This window comes from Hyalella azteca, unplaced genomic scaffold (assembly GCF_000764305.2).
Source record: "Hyalella azteca isolate HAZT.00-mixed unplaced genomic scaffold, Hazt_2.0.2 contig17761, whole genome shotgun sequence".
Taxonomy (NCBI): Eukaryota; Metazoa; Arthropoda; class Malacostraca; order Amphipoda; family Hyalellidae; genus Hyalella; species Hyalella azteca.
In genome coordinates this window covers 4302-19764 of record NW_025947533.1, presented here as the reverse complement: position 1 = coordinate 19764, position 15463 = coordinate 4302, and the positions used below count along the sequence as shown (strand labels likewise).

General features: G+C 38.0%; 1 protein-coding gene across 1 annotated transcript; it reads left to right on the top strand.

Annotated features, from left to right (window-relative positions):
• Positions 1 to 9145: 9145 nt before the first annotated feature.
• On the top strand, positions 9146 to 15208 carry LOC108676664 (the record flags this gene model as incomplete). The annotated part of the gene is given in 4 exon segments (XM_018164784.2): positions 9146 to 9817; positions 10916 to 11544; positions 13065 to 13169; positions 15020 to 15208. Coding segments are annotated over 4 exon segments (1166 nt in total), but the record flags the coding sequence as incomplete, so codon positions are not given.
• Between the last annotated feature and the right edge of the window lie 255 nt (positions 15209 to 15463).

The window sequence follows — 15463 nt, the reverse complement described above, 5'->3', positions numbered from 1 at the left end:
TATCGACGTCAGCTTGGGGACCTCATTGAAGTATACAAATATACTCATATGGTTCATACTAGGTCCCCGAAGGATTAATAGAATTTGAAACGAGAACCAACACCAGGGGCCACGGCTATAAACTAAAAAAACTGCGCTGCAACTTCTCCACGCGCCAACATTTCTTCTCGCAATTGGAATCACCGACATGTGGAACAGCCTCCCCGATTACATCGTTGGCGCTCCAAGTATTAACGCGGTCAAGAACAGACTAGATAAAGCTATTGAAAAATATATGTTCAGACTTGAAATGCCTAGCACCATATCGAACCCGGTGGAAGTCTAGTAGCTATTTCAAACTATCGTCAGTCCTGAAAATATCCGGTCAAATGACACGATTTTAGACCTTCTGTGAACAACGCACGAAAAGTAAAAGAATCTGCGACAGGCCACATTAGGCCTACACTTCAGCGCCGACATCACAATGCTATGTTATATTATGGATGCGGTAATGGAACGTGAAAAATATAAATATTTCAGGTGACCGAACAATTGAGCTGGCAAAGATTTTATGATAACGAATGATTAAAAGTAATACATTACGGAGGTTGGAAGGCGCGGTGAATATGCCTGCGGTCTTCCTTGCTTGGCCCCTGAGATAATAAGACAGGCGACTTTAACATGGCATCTAGCTTATCATTCATTAAAATAATGATTCATAGAACGTATGAATAATTCCATACAATCGTACCTTAGGTAGGCAGCAAGTGAAGCACTACCTACGCAATCGAAGGTGGTGAAGCAACTCAAACGTTATGAAAATGTATTGAAACGAGGATTGGATTGAATTTGAACTTGAACTGGAAATCTTGAATGCTTGTATTCTTGGAGCCGCGGGACAGATTCATGTCATCAAAAGTAATATCCAAGCGAGAATAAATGGCTGGAACTGCGTCAAGGAAAATAAAATAAGATATAATAATAAGAGCAAGTCGAAGTGGCTGAATCGCCGCGAGCTACGCACCAGGTTTACGGTTGATACTGTCGAAAAATGAGTTAATTTAAATGAAAGGATCACTGAAGAAAATGTAAAAATCATCCAACAATTTAAAGCAGTAAATTCAAATTAGGTTATTGTACTGTAAACTAAATCTTTTCACCTTAGATTAATTTGCCACTCTGTGCTAGCGCACTTTTGGGGAGAATTTAATTTGGTGAAATAGAAGAAATTAGTAGAAGGTGGATGCTTCTGACGAAAATAAACTAAGAAAAGTTAAAGATTGGTTCGTTGAAGTAAGATTAAAATTAAAGCAATTTGGCGTTAACCCTAGAATAGAGCTTGAATTAGAGCCATATCCACTTAATTAAACTTAAAAAATTAGAGTTCAATTGTAATAAATTAGACAATTGAAGTCTGAAGCATCACACACTTAACTGATCTATAATTAAGCATATAGATCTATTAGCTACATTATCTTTTATGATAGAAAAAGAGAATTTTCAGCCGGCATCACACAATCAACTTAAAACATCAGCGGAGTATTTGGCTATCAAAAATGAAAAACAAAATTCTGATGCAAAAAATTTCACATCTGAGAGCTGCCTTAAATTTAAAAGGAATTCATGGACGTAACAATTACTCATTGCAACTGTCGATTTTTTATCGCTGCGTTACTTCTCGAGCGTGCCCAACTCCTTAGATTGAGGCTCATTATAATGTCATTCAAGGACCACATTCAAAGACCACATTCAAGAACCACATTCAAGAACCACGTGGATTCAAGAACCACATTCCGCAAACTTCCTCCCCAGTCCATAGTGTCAGAGCAGAGACTTTTTTAGACTCTTTCCCAAGTTTGTTTGAGTCCTATAAGTAAACCAGCAAAGTATCATGGATACCAGCATTACCAAACATAAGATATTGGTTCAAATCTGAAGTAGGTGAGGAAATAAAAAATCTGTTGCCGATTTTTGAATTTATTATTGCTTCATGTTCTACTAAGATGACATCTTCGGTGACCGTTTACAACTCCTTTCACGAGCTTGATGATATAAAAATAACTTTATTCTATCTCCTATAGAATAAATTCTATCCCCTAAATTTTAATGTAATAGGGCGCTGAATTTAATTTATTCAGGTATTGAAGTGCACGAAATAATCCAAAAAATATTAGCTATCAAAACCAGTTACTAATACGTATATGGTATAATATTCCGACAGCCGCAAGATACCGTTCGTTCATTGGCGATTTATTCAAATAATTGTTGTAATTTTCACGATTGATGGCTGCATTGTTGATTGCTGTTAATTATCAGCAATTAACAAAATTGTTAATTATGCTAATTGTTTATAGTTGTTCACTATAGTAATTTTTAAAAATTGCTAATTATATTAAATGAACAGCAATTACCAAAATTCAATTATTAAAGTAAAACGATTGGAAAATGATCGCTATAGCTTGGTTGTCATACAAAAACGTTAATGTATCTGATTGGCCTAGTATATCATTGGACCTCAAACACAAAGGCTCTGGATAGGTTTATGAAGACCTGATTATATTCAGAGCAGGGAGGTCGATGCGCAGGATAGAGTGATTGTCAAATCAAGGCATGGAGCTCGCTCTTGAATATAGATATTTGTGTGTACCCTCCAACATACACGTGTTTTAAAATCTTCTTAATTGTAACGTATCTCGCAGTTATTTGACTTAACGAAATATTTATAATGCGAATAATTCAATTCTTTGTTTACTTCTAATCGAGTCGTTTATTTATTTTTTGGCGTTGATTTGTATGTATAGTATCATTAACAAATGTTTTGAACAATGTCCTTGATAGCTTGAGCACTATTGATCTTATTTTGCTTGACATTATAACCGTATAGTGGAAATAAATTCACCCGACGCTCAACGAATGATATGAATTAACTTTGGATATGAATGAACTTTGTTGAGTGTTGCGTATATTGCTTCGAATAATTTACTGTGGAATATTGCACTATTCTTACTTATTAATACATATCCAGAAATAGCGTGCCGTTAAAGACGCTCGATGCATATATGTTGAGTCCCATTATAGATGAAAGAGAATTATATTGACACAAGAAAAAATCGATTGCCAGAGAAAATTCAATCCCACCGAGTTGAAAAATTGTTTGTAAGTGAGCGAGCGTTTCACGTGTTAACACTCGTCCCATGCCGCAGAATTTGATAAGCATATAATTTTCACATTGTATAAGTTCGCATGTTCGTTTTCGTCCGGCTTCTAAACGGCAACATCGAGCTTTACTAGGATGTACTGCTTGGGTTACAACTTACAAGTATTCTCTCTATTTGTTCTCCAATGTATGCCGTCCAATTGATCACATCCCTCGTGTGTTAACTCTTTGGCGTTGAACTGTCTATAAATGTCTATTTACAAAATGACTTTTTTGCTTATGTATGATGCTCATTCGTCAAATTTAATAAATTTATGGCCATAAAATTCAGGCTACGAAATTACCAGGAGCACAGAAATATGCCGCCCCGTCATTTTTTTCAGCAATGTGGTTATCCAAGCCACATTGCTGAAATTTAAATAAATATTTAAATAGGAACAAATTTTAAATATCATCCAGCTATTTTGCACTGGCAAGAAAATTCGTCGCTAGAAGCCTTTGGCTATAAGTCTTTGTTATAAGGCTAGAAGTCTTGGTTTATGGTCGATGGGAGAAATTTAAAATTTTTCTTGTTTCAAGCAAATCATCAACGTGTCATCTAATCATCGTCATTCAATAAATTATTAAAACTTCGATTTTATTATTACTCCGATTATTATCGGTCCGACCGTGGTCTCTATAAGAACACCATCTAATGAACTGGTCAAATAAATGATTTTTCTTTACCTTCAAGAAATAGGTATGAGTTGGAGCTCTTCAGCAACAACGTACGACACAGTTTCGAAAGTTTATACTCATGACATGCGGTGGACGTTTCATAAGTTTATACTCATAAGTCATAACATGCGGAGAGTGTTTATTGAAATTATGTTTACTACACGCTGCGAGCGTTTTTGAGTTTTTACTCTTAAAATGTGAGTGTTTTGGATGTTAATTTCCATCATGAAATCATGGCCCAGTGGTTAAAGTTCAGAGTACCAAGATTGGCGCAGAGAGGCGCGGGTTCGATCCCAGCTCTGTGCGCCAGTTTCTGGTCAGAATCGGCGAGGAGGACGAGCGGTTAAGCACAGCAGAATTGTAGCAGTGAGTTGCGAGTTCGAGACCGCAACAAGCTGTGAATGTTCTGCGATGTTAAGAATCGGCGACAGGCCTAAACGCGCTATTATATTATATATATGAATATTAAATCATCACTGCAATAATTTAATAAAAGGGTACGTTGCTGCTTCTTAAATAATGCAAGAAATCGAAGAAGAACTAATATGTACAATGATTAATGTGAAAGACTAATATGTATGACTTACATGTAAGACTAATATGTTATACGAATATGTCAGACGTATATGTAAGACTAATATGTACAATGTGGAGAACACGCTACATTTCATACAAAACTGTGCATGCTGCATTCCAATACATTCAAAGTTGAATATTAGTTAGCTCCATCTCATAACACACAGCGCAAGATGTTCATGTCTTCTGTTTCACGATTTCTGGCGTTAAATTTAGAAATGTTTTCCCAAGCATCATCATCAACTCGTGACGTTAAAGAGAGTTGAGTACTAAGCAACCTCTTCGACGTAATTCAATACAGAGAACGTCGGCGCACCAATATTCACACCGCTCACATTGTTCAGTTCCTCTATATAATACAGAGAACGTCAGAGCACCTATACTCACACCGCTCACATTCTTCAGTTCCTTTTTATAATACAGAGAACGTCGGCGCACCCATACTCACACCGCTCACATTCTTCAGTTCCTCTATATAATACAGAGAACGTCAGAGCACCTATACTCACACCGCTCACATTCTTCAGTTCCTCTATATAATACAGAGAACGTCGGCGCACCTAAACTCACACCTCTCACATTCTGCAGTTCCTCTATATAATACATAGAACGTCAGCGCACCTATACACACACCGCTCATGTGCTTTAGTCCTTCTATATTAGTGGTGGGCACAGTTCCGCTAATCCGCTAACCACTAATTAGAGAAGCTAACTTTTTTCTTATCAGATTAGCTTTTCAGCTAACTTTCAAAACCATCAGCGGACCAATTAGCTTCCGCTAAATTTAGTTCCGCTAACTGGCAGTCCGCTAAAAATGTTTAAAAATATTTTCTGAAGAATTCAATCAGGTGTTAATATTAATGCTAAGTATCGTTAGCCGCCGAGCGTTACACTGATGGCTGGCTACGTCAACCGATCGCGTCTTGTGCTCCCAAGTGATGTAGAATGTTGCCAAGGCCTTGGATAAGATTTAGGAAGAGGATCAAGCCTATCTCATGAGCCTTCTTCCATCTGCAGCAGCTACCATCATGAAATTGACGGAGGCTAAGTCCAAAGGCTTCTTGTCCTACAGTCCTCTGGTAGACGCCTTGCAGGCAGGCATCACGAAAAGGTTTGGGCCCCTCCTAGAAGACAAGGAGTGCCAGCTGGCAGCTGCCTTCCACCCTAAATTTCGCCTGTTCTGGCCGGAGAAGCATAATCACAGCATCTCAGCAGGGTAAAGAAGGCCATGGAGACAGCCCTGTGGGAGACCGTTGAGGAGGGCAGCAGCACCACCAGCAATGACGAGAATGGGGAAAATGATCTGCAGCAGCATCATTCAGCCCCAGGAGTGTAGGAGGAGCCACAGGTCACTGAAGTCCATGACACAGAACTTGGTGAAGACCTGGCTGGAGGCCAGCTCGAAGGAGGTCCTGACTGACGTTGTTTTCTTGGGTGAGCAGGTGTTGATGGACCTCTTCGTTAAGTACAACACGGCCATCCCATCAAGTGCTGCAGTTGAGCGCCAAGGGCATCCATAGAGCCAAGGCAAGGACATCTTAAGGGCCAAGAGAGCCACCCTGTCAGATTCCAAATTTGAGAGGCTGATGTTCATCAAGAGCAATAATCATCACCTCGAGGAGATGAAGAGCAGGCCAGAGTAAAAGTAGTGTGTAACCCTGCTTTTAAAAATGTGTTTTTATTTCTTGATATTTCTTATTTGATTAATAAACTGTATGTTTAATGTCAACTACTGCTTAATTCATTTAATTATTTATGTACATCTCGATCATCATCTGATCTTGGCATGCTACACATTTTTGGGAAGCTCCTTGTCAATGCTACAACATATTAAAAGTTCAGCTCTCCACGTCTGTTTCTCAGAGTTTTACACAGCACCCCAAAAAATTAAGCCAAAGCTAAATTGATAAACTGAAAGTTGGCGGTTAGCGGTAAATTCAGCTAAATTTTTCGGCTTTTTATCGGTTCAGCGTTATACATAAAAGCTAACTTTTCAGTTAGCGAATTAACGGTTATCAATGCTAACTTTTCGGTTAGCTGTGCCTACCACTGCTCTATATAATACAAATAACGTCGGCGCACCTATACTCACACCGCTCGCGTGCTCCAGTTCCTCTATATAATACAGAGAACGTCGGCTCACCTATACTCACACTACCCACGCGCTTCGGTCCCTCTATATAACACAGAGAACGACGGCGCACCTATACTCACACCACCCACGCGCTTGAGTTCCTCAATATAATACAGAGAATGACGGCGCACCTATACTCACATCACCCACGCGCTTCAGTTCCTCTATATAATACAGAGAACGTCGGCGCACCTATACTCCTGTCTCTTATACACATCTAGATGTGTATAAGAGACAGGACTCACACCGCTCACGCGCTTCAATCCCTCTATATAATACAGGGAACGTCGGCTCACCTATACTCACACCTGTCTCTTATACACATCTAGATGTGTATAAGAGACAGCCTATACTCACACCGCTCACGCGCTTCAGTCCCTCTATATAATACAGAGAACGTCGGCGCACCTATACTCACACCACCCACGCGCTTCAGTTCCTCTACAATACAAAGCACGTCGGCGCACCCGTGCTCCATCATCATGCACTCAGCCAACGTACCTGCAGGACGTAATTACCAGCTCCATGTACAGAATATCCTAGACGAATTCAACCTATTTTTAGGACGCGTGCTTTTAATACATCACCTCCTCGTTGAACCTTCTCAAGGATCGACAATTAAAGAAGACAAAATTAGAAAAAGATAAATCTGTCATATACATTTAATTGTTGCATTTGAACCGTGCAAATACAAAATTTTTCACTATTATCGTTGATTTTTTTTTCCTCGCAGACTTTGAAAAAAGACTCCAGTGCTTTTCAACTGCAAAAAGACATTTATTTAAATCCTAAAATTTGCGAATAAGATGTTAAAAATGGTTTTGCCTGCATAGTCAGCCTCAACATGCATTAACTCATGTTTTCTAATATTATTAGGGTGGCCCTGTGGTTTGGCCATTCTCATTCGTACTCGTGTCACCCTCAGACATGCGTCGTGCTCATTCGTATCCGTGTCACCCTCAGACCAACGTCATACTCATTCGTATCCGTGTCACCCTCAGACCCACGTCACACTCATTCGTATCCATGTCACCCTCAGACCCACGTCATACTCATTCGTATCCATGTCACCCTCAGACATGCGTCATACTCATTCGTATCCGTGTCACCCTCAGACCCACGTCATACTCATTCGTATCCATGTCACCCTCAGACCCACGTCATACTCATTCGTATCCGTGTCACCCTCAGACCTGCGTCATACTTCCGTGTCACCCTCAGACCCACGTCATACTCATTCGTATCCATGTCACCCTCAGACCCACGTCATACTCATTCGTATCCGTGTCACCCTCAGACCTGCGTCATACTCATTCGTATCCATGTCACCTCAGACCAACGTCATACTCATTCGTATCCATGTCACCCTCAGACCCGCGTCGTACTCATTTGTATCCGTGTCACCCTCAGACCCACGTCATCCTCATTCGTATCCGTGGCACCCTCAGACCCACGTCATACTCATTCGTATCCATGTCACCCTCAGACCCGCGTCATACTCATTCGTACCCGTGTCACCCTCAGACCCGCGTCATACTCATTCGTATCCATGTCACCCTCAGACCCGCGTCATACTCATTCGTATCCGTGTCACCCTCAGACCTGCGTCATACTCATTCGTATCCATGTCACCCTCAGACCCGCGTCATACTCATTCGTATCCATGTCACCCTCAGACCCGCGTCATACTCATTCGTATCCGTGTCATCCTTAGACCTGCGTTATATTCATTCGTATTCGTGTCTTCCCCAGACTCGGGTCATCTACACTCGTTCGTAGTCAGGTGGGAGACGGACTGTCGTTGCCTGCCCCAGCGCCGCCAAAGTGTAACAAATAAAGTCTGGTGAATCCTGCATGGAATAAAAATCAATGGGCGGTGAATTTCCTTAGTGCCGTCGTAGTCACACTGGGATGGTATATATTCAATTATTCAATAGAGCTGACAGCAGAAGTTGCGTCTATTTATTGGATAGTAGATAATTTAGTTGGAAACCACTCATATTTACTTCTTTTCGAAAGCTCGGATCCCACCGGTTGGTGGAGATTAAAACTCTATGATATTGACCGACCTATAGAAGGTTACCATCTTTAAAAAGTGGAGGCAAGAATGAAATCTTTTTTCAGAATCTTCTTTACATTAAATTGTTCGGCCTTGGATAATTGAATTTTTTCGGAAAATAAGCAATGCTTGAGATATACCGTCTGAGTTTTGATGGTTGATAGTCTGAAAAGTGCAATTTTTGAAACAAAGTTTTTCCAGCTAATTCGATAGCAAAAATTTTGCTGTGAACGTTAAGCAAAATGGTTAAGAATTAGTTATACGAAGCGCGACGAGGAAAAATACACCACAACCTCCGTTTTAATTAAACTCTAACGGTTTTGGTGACTCTAGTCCTGAACACTTAATGGGATATAAATTAGCATTAAACATTAAAGATTCCGGTTGCGAAAAAACGACTTCAGTTGTTCTGCTATGGGAAGGAGGAGCTATCGACGAAACCGTTGGCTTCCAGGAGGAGCTTCCTCAGGTTGGCAGCTGCCAGGTGCCCACTGTCTCGAGCAGCAGCCTGCAGGTAGCGAGAGCAAGTGCAGTGCTGCGCTAATATTTGAACGAAATTTCCCCCCGCTATAACAATTGTTATCAAAAGACGGAAGAGTGCGAGCTTTGTCAACTTTTGTAAGAATTTGCCAATTAATATCAGAATTCATTTATAGATTTTAGTACAGCAAAGATTTTATTAGTACTTGACAGATCTAGTTTATAGATCAATAATAACGTTAGGGGCCCCAATCTTTACGAAGACTTACGAGTTAAAAAAGTTCGGACGACCATTTATTACAGTGCAAGAGAGTGCAAGACCACGACCATATTTCTAACCAAGTGAAATAATTTCAAAACTTACTTTCAGTATTAACGAGTATATGTCCATGATATGCTTTACAGTTATTAACAAGTTTGGTGTTATCTTGGCGCTGTCCTATATTCGAGATTAAGCGATAAGTTTTATGTCATGAAGATCCATTTCTTCAAGAGTCTTACACTCGTCGTGCTGTTGGTAATCTTGCACCTCGTGTCATCTGACATCACTAAAAATGATGCGACAACCGCAAGAAAAGTGCTTCGGTCACAATATAACTTGAAGGAAAGGTTCAAGCGCATTATTATGGCGCTTGACGGCATGCAAGACGTTCACTCGCGGCAGAAGAGATTAATTCATTTCACTTTCAGGTTCCCTGCTGGCACTGAATTGGAGGTAAAAAAATTTAAATCACAACATTAATTGAGAATTTAAAATCAAATAAAATGTCCATTAAATTTACCATATCTTCCCTGATAACTTAGTAGATAAAAGCTAAAGCGATTTCATTGAAAACGCACTGATTAAACGTTTTCAATTAAAATACGGAGAAATAAGTAATGTTTTCTTAGATTTTGAATCTTTGATGAATTTGCGATTTAAGCAGATAAGTAATTACATTGAATACAACGCCCTTAAAATAGCTGCAGCTATGGGTAAAGTTATTAAATTCACTATAAAATAGAGTCCACTACATGACCCATTTCAATTAGTCATTATAAAATTCATGCGCATACACCATAATTTTGACTGGGAACTAAAGAGTATCGGCAGCTTACATATACCGTGTGGGTCCGTACATAAATAATAGGTTAAACTTTGAATTCAAATAAAGCATTCATGATGCATTTCATTATTTCGAATTACGTGAGAACTGAACAGGCAAGTACGCGCAAGGAAACGGGTGAAAGCCAAATTAAAATAACTGTTGTAGTTGGTTAATTTTATGTACAATCTAAATGTATTTATACTGGTAATTTTTGGAGCGACTGCAGAGGCCGACATTGTAATTAATATTACACTTTTGCATTAGAAGTAAAATGCGCGCTGATTGAGGAGAACATTCTAAATAATGTAGAGCTTTTCCATGCCAGGTAAAATGGGCGGTGGTTGAGGAGAACATTCTTAATAATGTAGAGCTTTTCCATGCCAGATAAAATGGGCGGTAGTTGCGGAAAACATTCTTAATAATGTAAAGCTTTTCCAAACCAGATAAAATGGGCGGTGGTTGAGGAGAACATTCTTAATAATGTAGAGCTTTTCCATGCCAGATAAAATGGGCGGTAGTTGCGGAAAACATTCTTAATAATGTAAAGCTTTTCCAAACCAGATAAANACTGTCTCTTATACACATCTAGATGTGTATAAGAGACAGGGTAAAATGGGCGCTGGTTGAAGAGAACATTCTTAATAATGTAGAGCTTTTCCATGCCAGGTAAAATGGGCGGTGGTTGAAGAAAACATTCTTAATTATGTATAGCTTTTCCATGCCAGGTAAAATGGGCGCTGGTTGTGCTGATTCCTGTGGAAGAGCAGCTCGAAGAAACAAGATATGAAATCGAACTTGCCTCGTACATCGAACTGCCGGCATATCTGGCGGACGCTGACTATCAGCCTCCCTTCAACACGCTTTTTGGCACTAAAAACCAACTCCCTGTAGATGACGCAGCTGAAGCGAAAACCGAAACCAAAGCTCACGAACATCGAGTCAATTCAAAAGATGTGACTAAAGGAAATAGTTCTCATCACACGAGCAAAACCAGGCATGTAGCTTCTTCAGGAATGAATAAGAAGACCCTGACTAAAAATCGTAAGAATAAAAAGCATCGGACTTCTAATATAAAAAATATCAATGGATTTTTCCTGAAAAAGAATAAAACTCTTTTGCGTGGCGCAGAAAAAAGCGGAGTGGGGCCCGGAACAGATGAAATTAAACGAAATCGTAAAGAGCGAAACGTTGAATCCTCGAATTTGGAATATGCTGAAGATGAGGATGATGATTTTCGTCATAAGAAACTAAACAAAGAAAATGAACGCACTAAGTACCGAGAAGATAACCTGAGTCACCTCCACTTATCACAAAGAAGGGACACTTACGAAGCTATTGGCAAGATCCTAACAAGGTTTGTGTGCGATTGTTATAGAGACAAACTTATTAATTCAATTGGTTGAAATATTATTCATTACTAAACGCAACTGGCACCCCCAGCATAGACAAAGATTTAAAGATTTAAATTTTTAAATTTAAGATTTAAAAACGGATTTAAAGAACACTTTTAATATATGCTAGATAATACGGTGCAAGTATTACTCCCATGAGGTGTTGCCGATATAAATATACATTCCCTGGCCCAAGTTATCTCCAAGCATTTGCATAGCAGACAAATATATGAAAATAGATATTCTGGACAGTAAATTTCTCGAGGATTGCAAATCTGATGTGCCATTTGAATTTCCATGAAAAGTGAATACATTTCTATATCATTACGTCATATTCGTTCGAATGGACCATCCCAATCAATGTAAAATAAATTTATTTAATCAATTTTCTGAAGTAATTTTGTCATCTTGATGAAAGACATAAAACAGCCTGCGTGAGATTGTTTTCATAAACAATGTACCAATATAATTTTCACCTTATATCACTATGTACACAAAAAACAGCTATTTTATGCGATTAAAAAAACACAATGTCAGTTCATTTTTTTTGCGTAAGTGAAATGTTCACATAGAATGTAAAACGCTAATTAAATTCGCAATTTCGTCATTGAAAACGTTTCGGCTATTCTATTAAATTTTGTACTCGTGTATATTTATATTTTCTTTATTTTACTTATTTTACGTTTATTCACAAAATTTTGAAATGACAATGGATCCGATTTCCGAATAATTTTCAGCCGAGATAAATTGAATTTCCTCGGAGTTTTTATTTTATTATATTTGCTTTTCCATTCTTGGTCAGATTTTTTATGAGACAACTTTGAAAATTACCATGGGTAATGAAAAATGTTGACATTGTTGTCCTAGAACGTATATTTTTGTTGTACCGGCGTATCGCGTATGGATGATAGCTGTACATAGATTGATAGCTGTACATAGATGATAGATTTAAACACGAGTGGTTAATGACCAGAGAAATCATCTATTTAAATTTTCAGGATCGAACAATATTCTTCAGCTGACGTTGGTTGATAAAAATTCAGGTTCAAGGAAGTAAATTAATTTATTAACGACGTTTCGAATGTGACATCATTCATTTTCAAGTTATAGGAAGCATTGAATACTGAAATTTTGGCGNGATGATAGCTGTACATAGATGATGGCTGTACATAGATGATAGCTGTACATAGATGATAGCTGTACATAGATAATAGCTGTACATAGATGATGGCTGTACATAGATAATAGCTGTACATAGATAATAGCTGTACATAGATGATAGCTGTACATAGATGATGGCTATATCATTACATTGATGATGGCTCTCCATAGATGCTGGCTGCATCATCACATAGAGATATGTCGTACCAGCACATGTATGATGGTTGTATCATCACATAGTTGATGGCTGTACATAGATGATAGCTATACATGGATGATGGCTATATGTATCATCACCCTGATGATGGTCGGTGTGTTGCAGTCACGGGCTGGCAGGGCGACAGTGTGTGCTGCGGACGGTGTGTGAGGTGGCCGAGGCTCCGCTGCACTTTGGCTTCATTGGTGATATCCTTAATATTTTGTTCACGTAAGTTTATCTGCATCATAAACATTAGTTTATATAGCTAAGTCCTTTAATTAAATCCGTGGAAAATAGCAGAAAATATTTAGAAGCTGGTGCTATTAACTTACGGTGATATTGCACAGTTTTGTATCATTCAAAACCGTCGTATTTCTTGTATTATTTTCAACGACGTACTATTATTTATTTTATTTCCTCTATTGTATCTTTTTTTCATTTCTTGTATTATTTGTTATCATTCAAGTACGTCGTATTTCTTGTATTGTTTCAACGACGTAATATTATTTTTTTTATTTCTTATATGATATCCTTTTTATTTCTTGTATTATCTTTTATCATTCAAGCACGTCGTATTTCTCGTATTATTAATTTTTTGGTATACTTGTCACTCGCAAGTGAGAAAAGCAAAATTGTCAGAAAAATTTACGAATACTTTTGAAACAGTGGAGTCTTTACGGAGTCTATTTTAAATATGCTTTTTCAAAAGAATTAGTATATAACTCATTGCTCTCCGGAGTTAGTTTGAAATATTCAACTACCTTCCAAATTAAAAAATTACTCCTGCCTCAAATTTCCTTTTTTTAAATAAAAACTACGTTCGACTAAAATTAAAAACTACGTTTTAATAAAAACATTGCTTACTTTAGTATTGCGTAAAAAATTATAATGTTTCTATTAATCTCCATTCTGGAATCGGAGAATTTGCCTCGACTGAACCACTTCCGCAATACATTGTAGAAAAAAAGTCGTTTCAATGGTAAATTGCGAATAAACATAAATAAACTGGTTAAACATCCCATTTCCGACTTGATTCTCATCATGATTCATCAATTACCATTACGTTATACGCATGTGAGTGGAATGTTTGGAATATTTTCTTTTTTTTTCACGTCGACCATAAAGTGTTTTACAAAGGCAGGCACAAATTTTTACGCTGAATATTATTTCGATTCCAAACTGCATAAACCAATTGATGACGAGTGCAAAAATCTATCACTCCGAATACTCAAAATCACTCAAAATAATCAAAATTGCTCCGATAAACAAAATCACTCCAAATAATCAAAATCACTGCAAATAATCAAATTAATCGTCATAATCAAAATCACTCCAAATAATCAAAATCACTGCAAATAATCAAATTACTCGTCATAATCAAAATCACTCCAAATATTCAAAATCACTGCAAATAATCAAAATCACTCCAAATATTCAAAATCACTGCAAATAATCAAAATCACTCCAAATATTCAAAATCACTGCAAATAATCAAAATCACTCCAAATAATCAAAATCTCTCCAAATAAACAAAATCACTGCAAATAGTGAAAATCTCTCCAAATAATCAAAATCACTGCAATAATCAAAATCACTGCAAGTAATAAAAATCACTGCAAACAATCTAAATCATTCCAAATAATCAAGAAGTCTCACATCTAAGAATAGAAAGTGTCAGCACTGAAGAAATAGGCCCATGGCCTGGTGCCAATTCTTGTAATTTTCGTGACTTGATTCACACGGACACATTAAATTTAATTCAAATTAAAATAATGCAATACAAGTTTCCCAATTTTCGCCCAGGCCCTTCGTGTTTTCGTGACTTGATTCACAAGGACACAATTGATTTAATTCTTAAAATAATGCCATACAAGTTTCCCAATTTTAGACCAGGCCCTCCGTGTTTTCGTGACTTGATTCACAAGGGCACATTTGATTTGATTAAAATTAAAATAATGCGATACAAGTTTCCCAATTTTCCCCCAGGCCCTCCGTTTTTTCGTGACTTAATTCACAAGGGCACATTTGATTTAATTCAAATTAAAATAATGCGATACAATGTCCTTATTTTCGTCCAGGCCCTCCGTAGCTACAGTGGCAGCGTCCAGAGCTGCAGACATAGAAAGCATACGCGAGTATCTGGAGGCTGAAGAACTCGGTCGCACGCTGGGTGGCTGTGATAAGAACTTCGGCGCCTGTCCCTCCTCTATCTTCCAGATGCTACCCGTCATCAGGCAGCAAGTTCTCAATTTCGGCATTTTTGAAAAAAGTTAATAATAACAATAAAAAAATATATTTATACTCATTTGCTGAATATGAGAAGGCTGGATAAGATACAACTATTTATTCCACGTGAGATATAAACGTCCTTTACCTTACTTGTACTAGACATCATTGGTTATTGAACATCATTGTTATTCCCTTGATCATGAAAACGCTGTTCATGACAATTTAATTCACTATAACAATATTACCAATTTCTTTGAAAAACATTGCACGAGTCACCCGTTAGTGTAACTGTC